The following is a 16,202-nucleotide window of genomic DNA, read 5'->3' as shown; positions in this document are numbered from 1 at the left end:
TACTATTTCCTGTCCCCAACCCCCACGCTGTTAAGGGGGTGGCCCCAATTCCACCCCTATCCTGACTAACCCCAGCTAAACCACACAGCAAGCGCCCCAAACCACCGATAATAGCACTATTGCTCCCACCCGAATTGGGCGCCTCATTAAATAAAGATAACAATGTTCCCAATGTTGTCTCACCTAGCTGCCCGGGTGCTGTGAACCCGGCAGCCGAAGATCCTGATTCCTGACGGACGACTCCTGGATCCGCGACGGTCCTTGGATGGTCACTGGCACTGTTCGCCGGCAGCACCCCAGCCGGATCACTGCTGGGCGCGTTAGGGATGACTCTGGGAAGCCCTCTGTCCTCTCCGCTGTCAGGACCAGTAGAAAACTGTCCGCCTTCAGGAAAAGGCCTGCGCACATCCCTGTCCTCTACATACGCAGCCTCGCGCCTGTCTTCCCGCCCAAGAGGCCTGCTCTGGGAAGAGGGGCCATCCAGAGCAGCCTCGTCCTCTGCCTCTGAAAGGAGTAAGTCCTGGCAAGGCCTGCGCCCGTCCCTGGCACCGCCAGGCGCAGCCTCGTATGCCAATGAAAGGGGCTCATCCGGCCGTGTAGCTATTGGATTGGGGCTAGACGTACCCCCTTCCGCCCCCCCCCAACAATGCGGTCACCTGCTGCGCCAGCCAGTCGGGGCCCCTGGTGTCCGCCGCCTCTCTTAATCGCCGCAGCATCGCCTCCACTGCTTCTGACATGGCAGTATGCGATGCTGCAGATGCCGGCTCCCTGCTCCTCAAAATGGCGGGCGCTAACCCGCCTCACCACTACTTAACCCTGCCGCTCCCCGCCCCTTCCTGGCTCCTCCCCCTTTCCCTGCACGCTTCCAGTTAACCCCTGCCCTACTCTAGCCCTCGCTAACCAAACCCCTCATGCCGGCCTCCCCTGAAGCGTACCGCTCCGTCCGGCCTTACTTATATACAGAGACTGTGGGGAGGAGTTATTGCCATGGTTCCTGTTTGTACTTAATTTTTTCTTTGCTGCTATGGTGGTTCAGTAAAGAAAGGGTTAAAGCAATACTCGCCTCCGTGTCTTTCATAAAATCATGACTTTACGTCATAAAATTGCATGATTTTATGACGGACTGTTCATAAATTTACAATGTGGACAATCATGGTACTTATTATTATTGTTATGCTACTTACTATTATGTTCATAGACGCTGGAATATCCTTCTAGTTTATACCATGGTGTTAAGGGGAATATTAATTATTGATATTTTGTGTTAATCTCAATAATTAATATTCATAAATAGGCGTGAGTCGTCTAGTGATGACTCCGCCTATTTATACCTTAAATGAAAATCATTTAATCATACTGACTCTACACTGAACTAAACTACGTGCGACTTACTGCTACAAAGAAAGAGTATACACTGTATGTTATGAATAAAGAAATATTTATTACACAATACAAATACAGTCTATTATGCTATATCTATATATCAATGGTTATAAATATATATACATATAGAAGCACACACCACAGTACAGTAATACAACACAGCAATATAATTTTACACCTAAATACACTACACAGTACAATATAATGCACAATTCCAATTCCACCCCACAATCTAACTTTACATTACAAACTTACTTACATACACATTAATAGCAACCCACCCAGCCTGGCTATATACTGTCCCTACGAAGATACACCAGGGGTTAAACACCAAATGCAGGGGTTACAATACAGGGGTAAAAGGCAATGCAGGGGTTAACACTCTGCAGGACAGGGGATGCTCTGCAGGGCAGGCATAGGAAGCAAGGCAGGGGTTAGCAGGCTGCAGGGATTGGTGGCAGTGGGCAGTAATCAAGTGTTAATATAGGAGTAAATGCAGGGCACAGGGATCACAGGGCAATGCAGGGATAATAGCAGGGGTTAATAGCGTTAGTGGTATAGGCAGTGGGCAGTAAGGATAGCAGGGGTTAATAGCGTTGGTGGCATAGCGATACTTATTCCAGTCCAGGGTAATGCTCGTCTCTAGGGGATGCTCTTGTCTGGGCTGCTGGGGACTGATCCTGAGTGCTGCCTGCGCTCTCCTTTTTTCTGGGGGGGGTAGGGGTTCTGTTGCCCTGAGCACCGCACGGCCGGGGTAATTAAACCCGGCTGCGCTCGCTCCCGTCTTCCCGCGCTGCAGGCGTGGGCTGGCGCGGCGATATTACATCACCGCGCCAGCCCACGCGTCCTTCCAGGTGGGGGGATCCTTTGATCCTCCTGCCTGTGGAGATATTGCATACCTCCGGAGGTACTCAGCATACAGGAGCAGGGGAGCTCTTTGTTCCCCTGTCCCTGCTGTTATGCATAACATCTCCGGAGCTGCCGGAGATGTTATCAAAGGGCAGAGGATCTTTATTGATCCTCTGTCCTTTGAAGTGGCTGAAACTGGACATAATTGTCCAGTTGTCGGCCTCTCCCTCCTTCAAGCACATACCAGAGTGGGGGCACCCGTGACTGGGGTGATATTGCCACATTTAAGCATACAGTATATATCTATATAGATGCTTGGGGCACATCTATATACATATATATATACTCAATATAAACCTGAGGCATAAAGGGCAGCTATAAGCCCACATACACTGCCTGTCCAAAAAGAAAGTCGCCACCTGGATTTAACTAAGCAAATAGTTATGAGCCTCCTATTGGATAATTACTGCATGGGCGATTATCTTCCAGCTGCCAATAAGTTATTTAGCCCAACTGGTGCAATGAGTTTCTTCTGATTTCTTAAACAACCATGTTGAAAGACACATCTTGTGGTCGTGGAAAAGATGTTAGTCTGTTTGAGAAGGGTCAAATCATTGGCATGCATGAAGCAGAGAAAACATCTAAGGAGATTGCAGAAACTACTAAAATTGGGTTAAGAACTTAAACGTTTGGTGAAATCAAATCGAAGAAAAACAACAGTAGAACTCAGGGCTATGTTTAATAGTGAAAGTAAGAGCATTTCCACACGCACAATGCGAAGGGAACTCAAGGGAGTGGGACTGAACAGCTGTGTAGCCGTAAGAAAACCACTAATCGGTGAGGTAAACCAGAAAAAAAGGCTTCAATTTGCTAGGGAGCATAAAGATTGGACTCTAGAGCAATGGAAGAAGGTCATGTGGTCTGATGAGTACAGATTTACCCTGTTGCAGAGTGATGGGCACATCAGGGTAAGAAGAGAGGCAGATGAAGTGATGCACCCATCATGCCTAGTGCCTCCTGTACAAGCCTGTGGGGGCAGTGCTATGATCTGGGGTTGCTGCAGTTGGTCAGGTCTAGGTTCAGCAACAGTATGTGCTCCAAGAATGAGGTCAGCTGACTACCTGAACATACTGAATGACCAGCAGTGGCGTAGGGATCGCCATAGCAACCATAGCAGTGACTATGGGGCCCTACGCCACTGGGGGCCCGTCCGACCGCATTCAGTTTTTGTTTTTAGTTTTTTTTTATTAACACACACAGACACTACACACAGGCAGCCAGGAGGTGGCGTAACTACCGGGGCCCGACAGTTTATTTTCAAGTTAGTTAAATATCGATTCTTGTCTTAATGTTCAGGGCCCCCTTCACAGCAGCAGTCTTAACCTCCTCAGGACCGCCGTACGCAGGATTGCGTCTTTGCGGCGACCCTGCTCTTCTGGGTGGACGCGCCGGTGCGTCCTCTCGCGAGACGCGAGATTTCCTGTGAACGCGCGCGTTCACAGGATCGGAAGGTAAGCGAGTGGATCTCCAGCCTGCCAGCGGCGATCGTTCGCTGGCAGGCTGGAGATGTGATTTTTTTTAACCCCTAACAGGTATTTTAGACGCTGTTTTGATAACAGCGTCTAATATACCTGCTACCTGGTCCTCTGGTGGTCCCTTTTGTTTGGATCGACCACCAGAGGACACAGATAGCTCAGCAATATGTACCACCAAGCACCACACTACACTACACCCCCCCCCCCCCTGTCACTTATTAACCCCTTATTAGCCCCTGATCACCTCATATAGACTCCCTGATCACCCCCCTGTCATTGATTACCCCCCTGTCATTGATCACCCCCCTGTAAAGCTCCATTCAGACGTCCGCATGATTTTTACGGATCCACTGATAGATGGATCGGATCCGCAAAACGCATACGGACGTCTGAATGGAGCCTTACAGGGGCGTGATCAATGACTGTGGTGATCACCCCATATAGACTCCCTGATCACCCCCCTGTCATTGATTACCCCCCTGTCATTGATCACCCCCCTGTAAAGCTCCATTCAGACGTCCGCATGATTTTTACGGATCCACTGATAGATGGATCGGATCTGCAAAACGCATACGGACGTCTGAATGGAGCCTTACAGGGGCGTGATCAATGACTGTGGTGATCACCCCATATAGACTTCCTGATCACCCCCCGTCATTGATTACCCCCCTGTCATTGATCACCCCCCTGTAAAGCTCCATTCAGACGTCCGCATGATTTTTACGAATCCACTGATAGATGGATCGGATCCGCAAAACACATACAGGCGTCTCCCTGGAGCCTTCCAGGGGGGGTGATCACCCCATATAGACTCCCTGATCACCCCCCCCCCCCCTGTCATTGATCACCCCCCCTGTCAGGCTGCATTCAGATGTCCGTATGATTTTTACGGATCCACGGATACATGGATCGGATCCGCAAAACACATACGGACATCTGAATGGAGCCTTATAGGGGGGTGATCAATGACAGGGGGTGATCACCCCATATAGACTCCAAAAAAAGAGGGTTAGTCAGCACCCTGGGAGGTGCTGACTAACCCTCTTTTTTTGCAGATTTACAATGCTGGAGATGTGGCACTCCAGTGAGTCGTGCACTCCTGATTAGCCTGTCTGCCCCATAGGCTGATTTTAATTATTTTCAGTATAAAGCTGTGGCCTGCTCTCACTACATTCATTGGAAGCTGTTTAGCACCAGGAAGGGTATAGAGTGGGCTCAGCATGCATGTTGGTACCTGCATCCCTTGTAATGGAGGCCATTTTGGCACAAAAAACGGAAAAAGGCAGAGTGGATCCAGCATGCATGTGGGTCCAACACTCCCTGAATTTTATGGCGGTCATTATGGCGCATAACAGGTAGTATTTAGTGTTAGGACCCGTGTAACAGAGATCGCCTTGACGTTTGGCATACGGGCTTAGATGGTTTTGTACAAAATGCATTGACCAAGCATCTCGCTTTTTAAGCGTAGTATTAGCATCATAATTTTTGTAAACATTGTTGTACTTTGTCTGATTTGCAGAGTGCTGCCGCATTGTCTCCTTTTTTTCCCATATAGACTCCCTGATCACCCCCCTGTCATTGATCACCCCCCTGTCATTGATCACCCCTCTGTAAGGCTCCATTCAGACATTTTTTTGGCCCAAGTTAGCGGATTTTTTTTTTCTTACAAAGTCTCATATTCCACTAACTTGTGTCAAAAATAAAATCTCACATGAACTCACCATACCCCTCACGGAATCCAAATGCGTAAAAATTTTTAGACATTTATATTCCAGACTTCTTCTCACGCTTTAGGGCCCCTAGAATGCCAGGGCAGTATAAATACCCCACATGTGACCCCATTTCGAAAAGAAGACACCCCCAGGTATTCCGTGAGGGGCATATTGAGTCCATGAAAGATTGAAATTTTTCTCCCAAGTTAGCGGAAATGGAGACTTTGTGAGAAAAAAAAAAATAAAATCAATTTCCGCTAACTTGTGCCAAAAAAATAAAATTTCTATGAACTCGCCATGCCCCTCATTGAATACCTTGGGGTGTCTTCTTTCCAAAATGGGGTCACATGTGGGGTATTTATACTGCCCTGGCATTTTAGGGGCCCTAAAGCATGAGAAGAAGTCTGGGATCCAAATGTCTAAAAATGCCCTCATAAAAGGAATGTGGGCCCCTTTGCGCATCTAGGCTGCAAAAAAGTGTCACACATCTGGTATCGCCATACTCAGGAGAAGTTGGGCAATGTGTTTTGGGGTGTCATTTTACATATACCCATGCTGGGTGAGATAAATATCTTGGTCAAATGCCAACTTTGTATAAAAAAATGGGAAAAGTTGTCTTTTGCCGAGATATTTCTCTCACCCAGCATGAGTATATGTAAAAAGACACCCCAAAACACATTGCCCAACTTCTCCTGAATACGGCGATACCACATGTGTGACACTTTTTTGCAGCCTAGGTGGGCAAAGGGGCCCACATTCCAAAGAGCACCTTTAGGATTTCACAGGTCATTTACTTACTTACCACACATTAGGGCCCCTGGAAAATGCCAGGGCAGTATAACTACCCCACAAGTGACCCCATTTTGGAAAGAAGACACCCCAAGGTATTCCGTAAGGGGCATGGCGAGTTCCTAGAATTTTATATTTTTTGTCACAAGTTAGCGGAAAATGATGTTTGTTTGTTTTTGTTTTTTTTCCCTTACAAAGTCTCATATTCCACTAACTTGTGACAAAAAATAAAAACTTCCATGAACTCACTATGCCCATCACGAAATACCTGGGGGTGTCTTCTTTCCAAAATGGGGTCACTTGTGGGGTAGTTATACTGCCCTGGCATTCTAGGGGCCCAAATGTGTGGTAAGAAGTTTGAAATCAAAATGTGTAAAAAATGACCGGTGTAATCCGAAAGGTGCTCTTTGGAATATGGGCCCCTTTGCCCACCTAGGCTGCAAAAAAGTGTCACACATGTGGTATCTCCGTACTCAGGAGAAGTTGGGGAATGTGTTTTGGGGTGTCATTTTACATATACCCATGCTGGGTGAGAGAAATATCTTGGCAAAAGACAACTTTTGCCATTTTTTTATACAAAGTTGGCATTTGACCAAGATATTTATCTCACCCAGCATGGGTATATGTAAAATGACACCCCAAAACACATTCCCCAACTTCTCCTGAGTACGGCGATACCACATGTGTGGCACTTTTTTGCAGCCTAGGTGGGCAAAGGGGCGCACATTCCAAAGAGCACCTTTCGGATTTCACCGGTCATTTTTTACACATTTTGATTTCAAACTACTTACCACACATTTGGGCCCCTAGAATGCCAGGGCAGTATAACTACCCCACAAGTGACCCCATTTTGGAAAGAAGACACCCCAAGGTATTCGCTGATGGGCATAGTGAGTTCATAGAAGTTTTTATTTTTTGTCACAAGTTAGTGGAATATGAGACTTTGTAAGAAAAAAAAATCAAAAAAAAATAATCATCATTTTCCACTAACTTGTGACAAAAAATAAAAAGTTCTATGAACTCACTATGCCCATCAGCGAATACCTTAGGGTGTCTACTTTCCGAAATGGGGTCATTTGTGGGGTGTTTGTACTGTCTGGGCATTGTAGGACCTCAGGAAACATGACAGGTGCTCAGAAAGTCAGAGCTGCTTCAAAAAGTGGAAATTCACATTTTTGTACCATAGTTTGTAAACGCTATAACTTTTACCCAAACCATTTTTTTTTTTACCCAAACATTTTTTTTTATCAAAGACAAGTAGAACAATAAATTTAGAACAAAATTTATATATGGATGTCGTTTTTTTTTGCAAAATTTTACAACTGAAAGTGAAAAATGTCATTTTTTTGCAAAAAAATAGTTACATTTCGATTAATAACAAAAAAAGTAAAAATGTCAGCAGCAATGAAATACCACCAAATGAAAGCTCTATTAGTGAGAAGAAAAGGAGGTAAAATTCATTTGGGTGGTAAGTTGCATGACCGAGCAATAAACGGTGAAAGTAGGGTAGGTCAGAAGTGTAAAAAGTGGCCTGGTCTTTAAGGGTGTTTAAGCTATAGGGGCTGAGGTTGCTTCTGTCAGCCCACTAAACCGTTTTTTATTTTTTTATTTAATAATAATCCCTACACTGCGATCTCTGCATACATAAGTAAGATAATAATTTTCGTTCAGTAGAATTTGATAAAACGCTATTTTTATAATATGTAAATTACCTTGCTACCAGCAAGTAGGACGGCTACTTGCTGGTAGGAGCCGCATCCTCCGACCCTAATGACGCCCCCTCCACATTGTGATTGACAGGGCCAGGGAACGGAATCGTTCTCTGCTGGCCCTGCCTGTTTTCATTCAATATCTGGCGCCTGCGCCGCGGCCGTACCTATCTTCAATCTGCGCAGGCGCACTGAGAGGCGGCCACTCACTCGGCCGCTCGCTCCTCAATGCGCCTGCGCCGGGTGTAGATGTGACGTCATCGGCGCAGGCGCATTGAGGATGGAGCCGCCGAGTGAGTGGGCGCCTGCGCAGATTGAAGATAGGCACGGCCGCGGCGCAGGCGCCAGATATTAAATGAAAACAGGATATTGAATGAAGCCCTTTAATGTTCTAGGCCCCCTCGCTAATGTGATCTAATCTTACTGTATTCTAAAGTCTCCTGATGTGTCGGGGATTCGAACCCACAACCTTCTATGTCTGAGTGTATCAGAGGCAAAGCATTTACCCTCACAATCATAAAGGAGGCATTGCAACTGATTGAAAATATATGAGACTTCTACTGTTATAGCTGGCTAAGTGTACATCTATACATATGACAGCTGCCCCAACACACCCAGCACTGCTATATCTCTATATGACAGCTATCCCAGCACACTCAGCTCTGCTATATCTCTATAAATGAGCAGCTGTCATGTGTATAGATGTACACTTAGCCAGCTATAACAGTAGAAGTCTCATATTTTTTCAATCAGCAGCAAGGCATCTCCTATGGTCTTGTGGTTAGATGCTTTGCCTCTGATACAGAAGGTCGTGGGTTCGAATCCCAGCAGAAACCTTTTCTGAAATACAAGCACTGACTCCATATATGGACATACAGGAAGAGGCTGCATCGCATCGCTGACATGGAGGTAAGTAGAAGTATTTATTTTATTTTTTTTAATACCCGACTGTTACTGCCATGGGGTGAGCGGGGGGCACTTTATACTGGCACATGGGGAGGGGGGTTGGCACCTGACCTGATACTGGCACCTGGGGGGGGTTTGGCACCTGATACTGGCACATTAGAGGGGGGGGGAGAGGCACCTGATACTGTGGATGGCACTGTTTAGGGGAGGGGGGATCTGTTGATGGCACTATTTAGGGGAAGGGGATCTGTGGATGGCACTATTTAGGGGAAGGGGATCTGTGGATGGCACTATTTAGGGGAGGGGGATCTGTGGATGGCACTATTTAGGGGAGGGGGATCTGTTGATGGCACTGTTTAGGGGAGGGGGATCTGTGGATGGCACTGTTTAGGGGAGGGGGATCTGTAGATGGCACTATTTAGGGGAGGGGGATCTGTGGATGGCACTATTTAGGGGAGAGGGATCTGTGGATGCCACTATTTAGGGGAGGGGGATCTGTGGATGGCACTATTTAGGGGAGGGGGATCTGTTGATGGCACTATTTAGGGGAGGGGGATCTGTGGATGGCACTATTTAGGGGAGGGGGATCTGTAGATGGCACTATTTAGGGGAGGGGGATCTGTGGATGGCACTATTTAGGGGAGGGGGATCTGTGGATGGCACTATTTAGGGGAGGGGGATCTGTGGACGGCACTGTTTAGGGGAGAGGGATCTGTGGATGGCACAAGGGGGGGCCCATAATTTTTTTTTGCTATGGGGCCCATGCATTTCTAGATACGCCCCTGATGACCAGGTTATTCCATCAATGGATTTGCTCTTCCCTGATGGCACGGGCATATTCCAAGATGACAATGCCAGGATTCATCGGGCTCAAATTGTGAAAGAGTGGTTCAGGGAGCATGAGACTTCATTTTCACAGACCTTAACCCCATTGAGAATCTTTGGGATGTGCTGGAGAAGGCTTTGCGCAGCAGTCAGACTCTACCATCATCAATGCAAGATCTTGGTGAAAAATTAATGCAACACTGGATAGAAATACATTTTGTGACATTGCAGAAGCTTATCGAAACAATGCCACAGCGAATGCGTGCCGTAATCAAAGCTAAAGGCTTTTTTTTGGTGGCGACTTTTTTTTTGGGGACAGGCAGTGTATATACCCATATACTGAGCCCACATACAGGGGACCCATATATACATGGCCATACAGGGAATATATATCCCTATTAACCATATAAGGGGCCAATATACATACAGATATACATATATATCAGTGAAGGGGCAGATATATATACACTGCTCAAAAAAATAAAGGGAACACAAAAATAACACATCCTAGATCTGAATTAATTAAATATTCTTCTGAAATACTTTGTTCTTTACATAGTTGAATGTGCGGACAACAAAATCACACAAAAGAAAAAAATGGAAATCAAATTTTTTAACCCATGGAGGTCTGGATTTGGAGTCACCCTCAAAATTAAAGTGGAAAAACACACTACAGGCTGATCCAACTTTGATGTAATGTCCTTAAAACAAGTCAAAATGAGGCTCAGTAGTGTGTGTGGCCTCCACGTGCCTGTATGACCTCCCTACAACGCCTGTGCATGCTCCTGATGAGGTGGCGGACGGTCTCCTGAGGGATCTCCTCCCAGACCTGGACTAAAGCATCTGCCAACTCCTGGACAGTCTGTGGTGCAACGTGACGTTGGTGGATAGAGCGAGACATGATGTCCCAGATGTGCTCAATTGGATTCAGGTCTGGGGAACGGGCGGGCCAGTCCATAGCATCAATGCCTTCGTCTTGCAGGAACTGCTGACACACTCCAGCCACATGAGGTCTAGCATTGTCTTGCATTAGGAGGAACCCAGCATATGGTCTCACAAGGGGTCTGAGGATCTCATCTCGGTACCTAATGGCAGTCAGGCTACCTCTGGCGAGCACATGGAGGGCTGTGCGGCCCTCCAAAGAAATGCCACCCCACACCATTACTGACCTAATGCCAAACCGGTCATGCTGGAGGATGTTGCAGGCAGCAGAACGTTCTCCACGGCGTCTCCAGACTCTGTCACGTCTGTCACATGTGCTCAGTGTGAACCTGCTTTCATCTGTGAAGAGCACAGGGCGCCAGTGGCGAATTTGCCAATCTTGGTGTTTTCTGGCAAATGCCAAACGTCCTGCACGGTGTTGGGCTGTAAGCACAACCCCCACCTGTGGACGTCGGGCCCTCATATCACCCTCATTAGGTCTGTTTCTGACCGTTTGAGCAGACACATGCACATTTGTGGCCTGCTGGAGATCATTTTGCAGGGCTCTGGCAGTGCTCCTCCTGTTCCTCCTTGCACAAAGGCGGAGGTATCTGTCCTGCTGCTGGGTTGTTGCCCTCCTACGGCCTCCTCCACGTCTCCTGATCTACTGGCCTATCTCCTGGTAGGGCCTCCATGCTCTGGACACTACGCTGACAGACACAGCAAACCTTCTTGCCACAGCTCGCATTGATGTGCCATCCTGGATAAGCTGCACTACCTGAGCCACTTGTGTGGGTTGTAGACTCCGTCTCATGCTACCACTAGAGTGAAAGCACCGCCAGCATTCAAAAGTGACCAAAACATCAGCCAGGAAGCATAGCAACTGAGAAGTGGTCAGGTCACCACCTGCAGAACCACTCCTTTATTGGGGGTGTCTTGCTAATTGCCTATAATTTCCACCTGTTGTCTATCCCATTTGCACAACAGCATGTGAAATTGATTGTCACTCAGTGTTGCTTCCTAAGTGGACAGTTTGATTTCACAGAAGTGTGATTGACTTGGAGTTACATTGTGTTGTTTAAGTGTTCCCTTTATTTTTTTGAGCAGTGTATGTATCTATATATACGTCCACCTGACTTCCCTCTACACATGGCAATAAACGTTATTCTCTCTACATTTATAAATTCATGTTAATATATCATAATGCATATTCAATAGGGATCACAGAGGTTACAATGGGTCCACAAGCCTGAGGGACTGAAGGACTGCTGTTGCATAAAGCACAGTGGCAGTATTAGCAAAAAGTGTAGAAATGTGATGACATCCCATGCTAATTCTACAGATATCTAACCGCCCTACACTTCTCTTTCATTATATAAACGAATACTTCATTACCGGTATATATAGCCTTTTTTTTTTATAGATTTATAAACCTATAGATCCATCTTTATATAGGGTGGCAGATATGATCATTGACGAGTAGTGGGCTCAAGAATGCCTTTGCATCAGAGGTCAAGGAGCTGCAAGGTCTCTGAATACATGTAGTACAAATGAATGAATCAAATAAAGTGCCCGATGCATAGTCAGATTGTTTGCATGCTGTATAAATCCTCCCCCTGCAATGTCATTCATCCACTCCCTCTGATGTCAGCTGCAGAGCTTAGGGGGAGAGGAGAGAAGAGGAGGTGAGAGAAAGAGGAGGGAGAGAAAGGAGGGGAGTACCCTGCAGAGAGGAAGAACATCTGACCCATTTCCTTTTACAATCTCAGTGCTCAAAACAGTAGCAGAAGAGGGATACTGTGACAAGAATGGGGTTATATTTGGTGTAAGTAGGGGGCATGACAGGCAGGTATCTGGATGCAGAGCTCACCCAACACTAATCAGCATCAGCAGGATCAGTGGAGGACACAGAGACAAGGACAAGAGAGGCACAGACACATGGATTCTGGCTGTAAGTACACCATATAACGACACACATTGGTATAAGGACCAGTGGTTCCATAGGGGCATATGGTGGGATTGCACATTCCAAAGAAATTTAAGCAGGGAACACTGACATATACAACCATTAATCATTCGAAGATTGACAAAATAGACATCAAAAGGTGGTCACAGGGGAGGCCAGCAGAACCCTCTGCAATGCTACCACTGCTATAGTGGACAGCTCTCTGGCTAAAGGTCTTCCTGGAGGAGGCTGTATGTGGAATTCGGACTGATCTCTCCTATTCTTCCAAACACTGATACCTCCAAGCGGAAATGGGTACCCAAGGCCCTGGAAGGAAAAGACATCCCAACAAGGATAAACTGTCTGCTGAGGACCATGCCTTAAATCAGATAGCACGAGAGGTGAGTGACGGCTGTATTCTTACTCAGCAGATTATGTGGTATCGGTATGAATATGGGACAATGTTGTCCAATAGGATCAATGGTGATTTACAGTATAAGTACCTTCAATAGACCCTCAGGTCATATGACAGATAATACTAGATAACTAATTGCTGACATCGAAATGTATTTAGAACCTGAGATATCGTATGATACACAGCATATCAATATATATCAGAAGCATGCACACTCCTCTTGGGTAAGTACAGGGTTAAAACCCATATCCAAGGAATGAGTGAGCCCCCGGAGAGTTCTTCTTTCTTCCCCTGTCACATGTCCAAAGCCAGACTCTGGCAAGGGTTTCTCAGCTGTTGTGTCACCTGGTGCTGCTGTCAGGCACTGAGATGCCCTAAGCCTTCTGTCCCCAATAATAAAGCCAACTTAACCATTTGTTTGCTTATTGATACTGCAGACTAACCCCCCTCATGTCAACATTTCCAAAACAGGGTATAAATTAAGGGAGTCCAGGATCCCTTGTGGATGAGTGTTAGAAAACTTGATGAGTTTTCATATGGACCGCGCATGGTTGGAGGCCGGGTTTGGTCCATTTTTCCTGCAGATCCATTCACTGGAATGAGTCTTGTGAGAAAAACGGACAAAGGTAGAACATGCTGTGCACAGACGGATTAATTGAATGGGTCAGTGTTCAGTCTGGGTCCTGTCCATTGTAAATTCGGAAACACCATCCACCTGAAAAAAGCCTAAGGGTATATTCAAAGGTTGGATGTTAGCTGCAGACATTCGTTAGACTGTCCCTTCATCTGAATGGACCTTGCAGAAATCTATGCCAGGCATGCTCAACCTGCGGCCCTCCAGCTGTTGTTAAACTACAACTCCCACAATTCCCTGCAGTAGGCTGATACCTGTAGGCTGTTCGGGCATGCTGGGAGTTGTAGTTTTGCAACAGCTGGAGGGCCGCTGGTTGAGCATGCCTGATCTAAGCGATTGCCAACGAAACACCCCATTCCGATGATTAATAAATCTGCCTTATCGATCAATGCATAGAATGTGGATGTGCAAGCCAGCTTTTTCTCTTTTTAAAAAAAATAAATCCGCCATATGGGATCACAAACTTAAAAAGCCTAGGAAATGGACATAGAATTAAAGAAAATAACTAACAAGCTTTCTGGACCATGAAGGCTATGCGACTAGGTAGTATCATATAGATAATAAAAAAATAGATTTTTAAAAAATTGTTCAAGTATCCACAAGCATTGACCAAGATCCATAACGTCTCTTTCTTTGTCATGCACTATATATAAATTCGGTACATATTTATAGCTAAACTGGAGATCAAGCTGTAATCTAGAGTAGAGACCTGGGTTTAAGAGAGGGTAGAGTGATTCCTGCGGAGACATTGCCTAAAATAGCCTTCTCTGTAAAGCCAGCTCTCGGTCAGGGCAGATGGCACATGAGCACCTTGCTATAAAGTCCGATCTGTATCATCAATCTGATTTAGTAGATCTGACAACCTAACTAACTACAGCTGAGACTTATATAGCTGCTACAATATGATCTAATGTTATCCATCCAGCAGAAATATTTCCATGTGTTATACGATTTCCTTTCCTGGGTGAGCTTTTTGTGGTCCCTCATAGGGTACAGTCATATCTCTGCAAATCGTCTTGCACTGATTTGGTAAAAACATTTATACCATATGGATACAGTAAAAGTACAATTAGGAAGATGCTAGTCCCATTTCCCTGTAATATTTTGAGTTAAGAGACACGTGGTATTTCCTGGCGGAAGTAATTGCAGCTTGTCTTATACTAGGATAATGCTAGCTAATGACTTTTTGAATATGACTGAGTTTATTATACTTCTCATGTAGAAGATCTACTAGAGGAGTTTAGTACAGTAATTAGTTTACGTGGCCTTATTTAGATCATCTCGTAGACACTGTACAGTGTGCTCTAGCCATTCTATCTTATCTGTCTCTGTTGCATAGGCCCCTTGGCTTCACATACCAAATTAGTACTAGAGCTTTACTTTACTAGGGCTTTACTTTGCAGTTTAAGAACTATTTACATAAGCAGATTATTGGACCAGTTATCGGGAACAAACGTAGAAGTGCTCATTCATGATAATTGGCTCATGTAGATGTGCCGCTGATCACTCAACAAAAGGATCATTCCTGATCATCGTCCCTGAGGGCCGTCTGTGCCTACCGCTGCTCCATTCTCTCCAGTTGATACAGCTACGGTCTTGCTCACCCACTCTATAGCTCCAGGGCCCTCAGCAGCCTAGTCCTGTTGGGGTCCCTCTCTTCCTGCCTTGTAGTCCTGATCACCGGGCTAAAGCTGTCCTCCCACGCAGACTAAAGCCTGCTTCCTGCCTGCAATGCCTCTCACTGCCCATAGGGCACACACGCACACTCTCTCCCTCTCCTGAAGGGATAGCACACGCACTCTAATCTTCCCCAGCCACTGGCTGGCTGTCCTGGGGTACTTAAGGCACCTGTTCTGCCTGTTTCATTTATCGACTTCTGCCAGATTTTGAATTTAAACCTTTACTGCCTGACCTGACCTCTGCCTGATTTCCCTTCTGACCCTGAGCTTCCCACTCTGACCTTGAACTGTTTATTGTATTGCACATAATATGCCTTCACCTTACTATGGTATTTCCTCATCCCTCAGTGCTCAGCAGCTTTGTCTCTTGACCCCCCTGGGTCATCAGTCACTTGAACAGAGGCTACTCCAGATGGTAGCGACATGATGGTTCCCCTGCAGTGAAGTCCAAATCCATGTGTAGGAGATAAAGGGTGAAGACCAGGGAGCCACTTAGTTACCACCCTTAGGAATAGTCCTAAACCATATCTGTTCAAGTGTCACAGGGGATCCACATCTGCTTCTATAGCGCCCATGATAGTGGGCCCTTATTCTGTGCATCTGATCCACAAAGAGTTGGGGCTAAAACTTGTTACATTCTCGGCAGAACTTCCATAGACCATATATATTAATTGTGTATTCCCATCTGGACATTTATGGCATATTGACTGTATAAACTATAAATGTCCTTTAGGAGATTCACTTCTATCTCAAGAATGGTGCCCGGACATGAAAGGAGTACAAGCTGCACATGCGCAGTGTCAGGAATCATCCTGCTATGTCTGTGTAGTTCAGACTGTCTTGCCCTTAAGTTTTCCCTCAGTCAAGATGGTGGATTGTGTCTCAGCTGGGTGCCATCTT

The 16,202-nt window shown here is 46.0% G+C and overlaps 1 protein-coding gene across 24 annotated transcripts in view; it reads left to right on the top strand.

The window, feature by feature from the left end:
• The first annotated feature begins 12,341 nt into the window (after positions 1 to 12,341).
• The window catches only part of LRRFIP1 (LRR binding FLII interacting protein 1), a 162,393-nt gene continuing 158,532 nt past the window's right edge, over positions 12,342 to 16,202 (top strand). For all 24 annotated transcript variants that reach the window (XM_040440927.1, XM_040440926.1, XM_040440925.1 and 21 more), the window contains exon 1: positions 12,342 to 12,975. In XM_040440927.1, the coding sequence (XP_040296861.1) occupies positions 12,886 to 12,975 (90 nt within the window). In that variant the 5' untranslated portion in view covers positions 12,342 to 12,885. The remainder of the gene's footprint in view (positions 12,976 to 16,202) is intronic.

Source organism: Bufo bufo, chromosome 7, assembly GCF_905171765.1.
Source record: "Bufo bufo chromosome 7, aBufBuf1.1, whole genome shotgun sequence".
NCBI lineage: Eukaryota > Metazoa > Chordata > Amphibia > Anura > Bufonidae > Bufo > Bufo bufo.
Note: the sequence above shows the minus strand (reverse complement) of the source record. Positions and strands in the feature narration are given on the sequence as shown.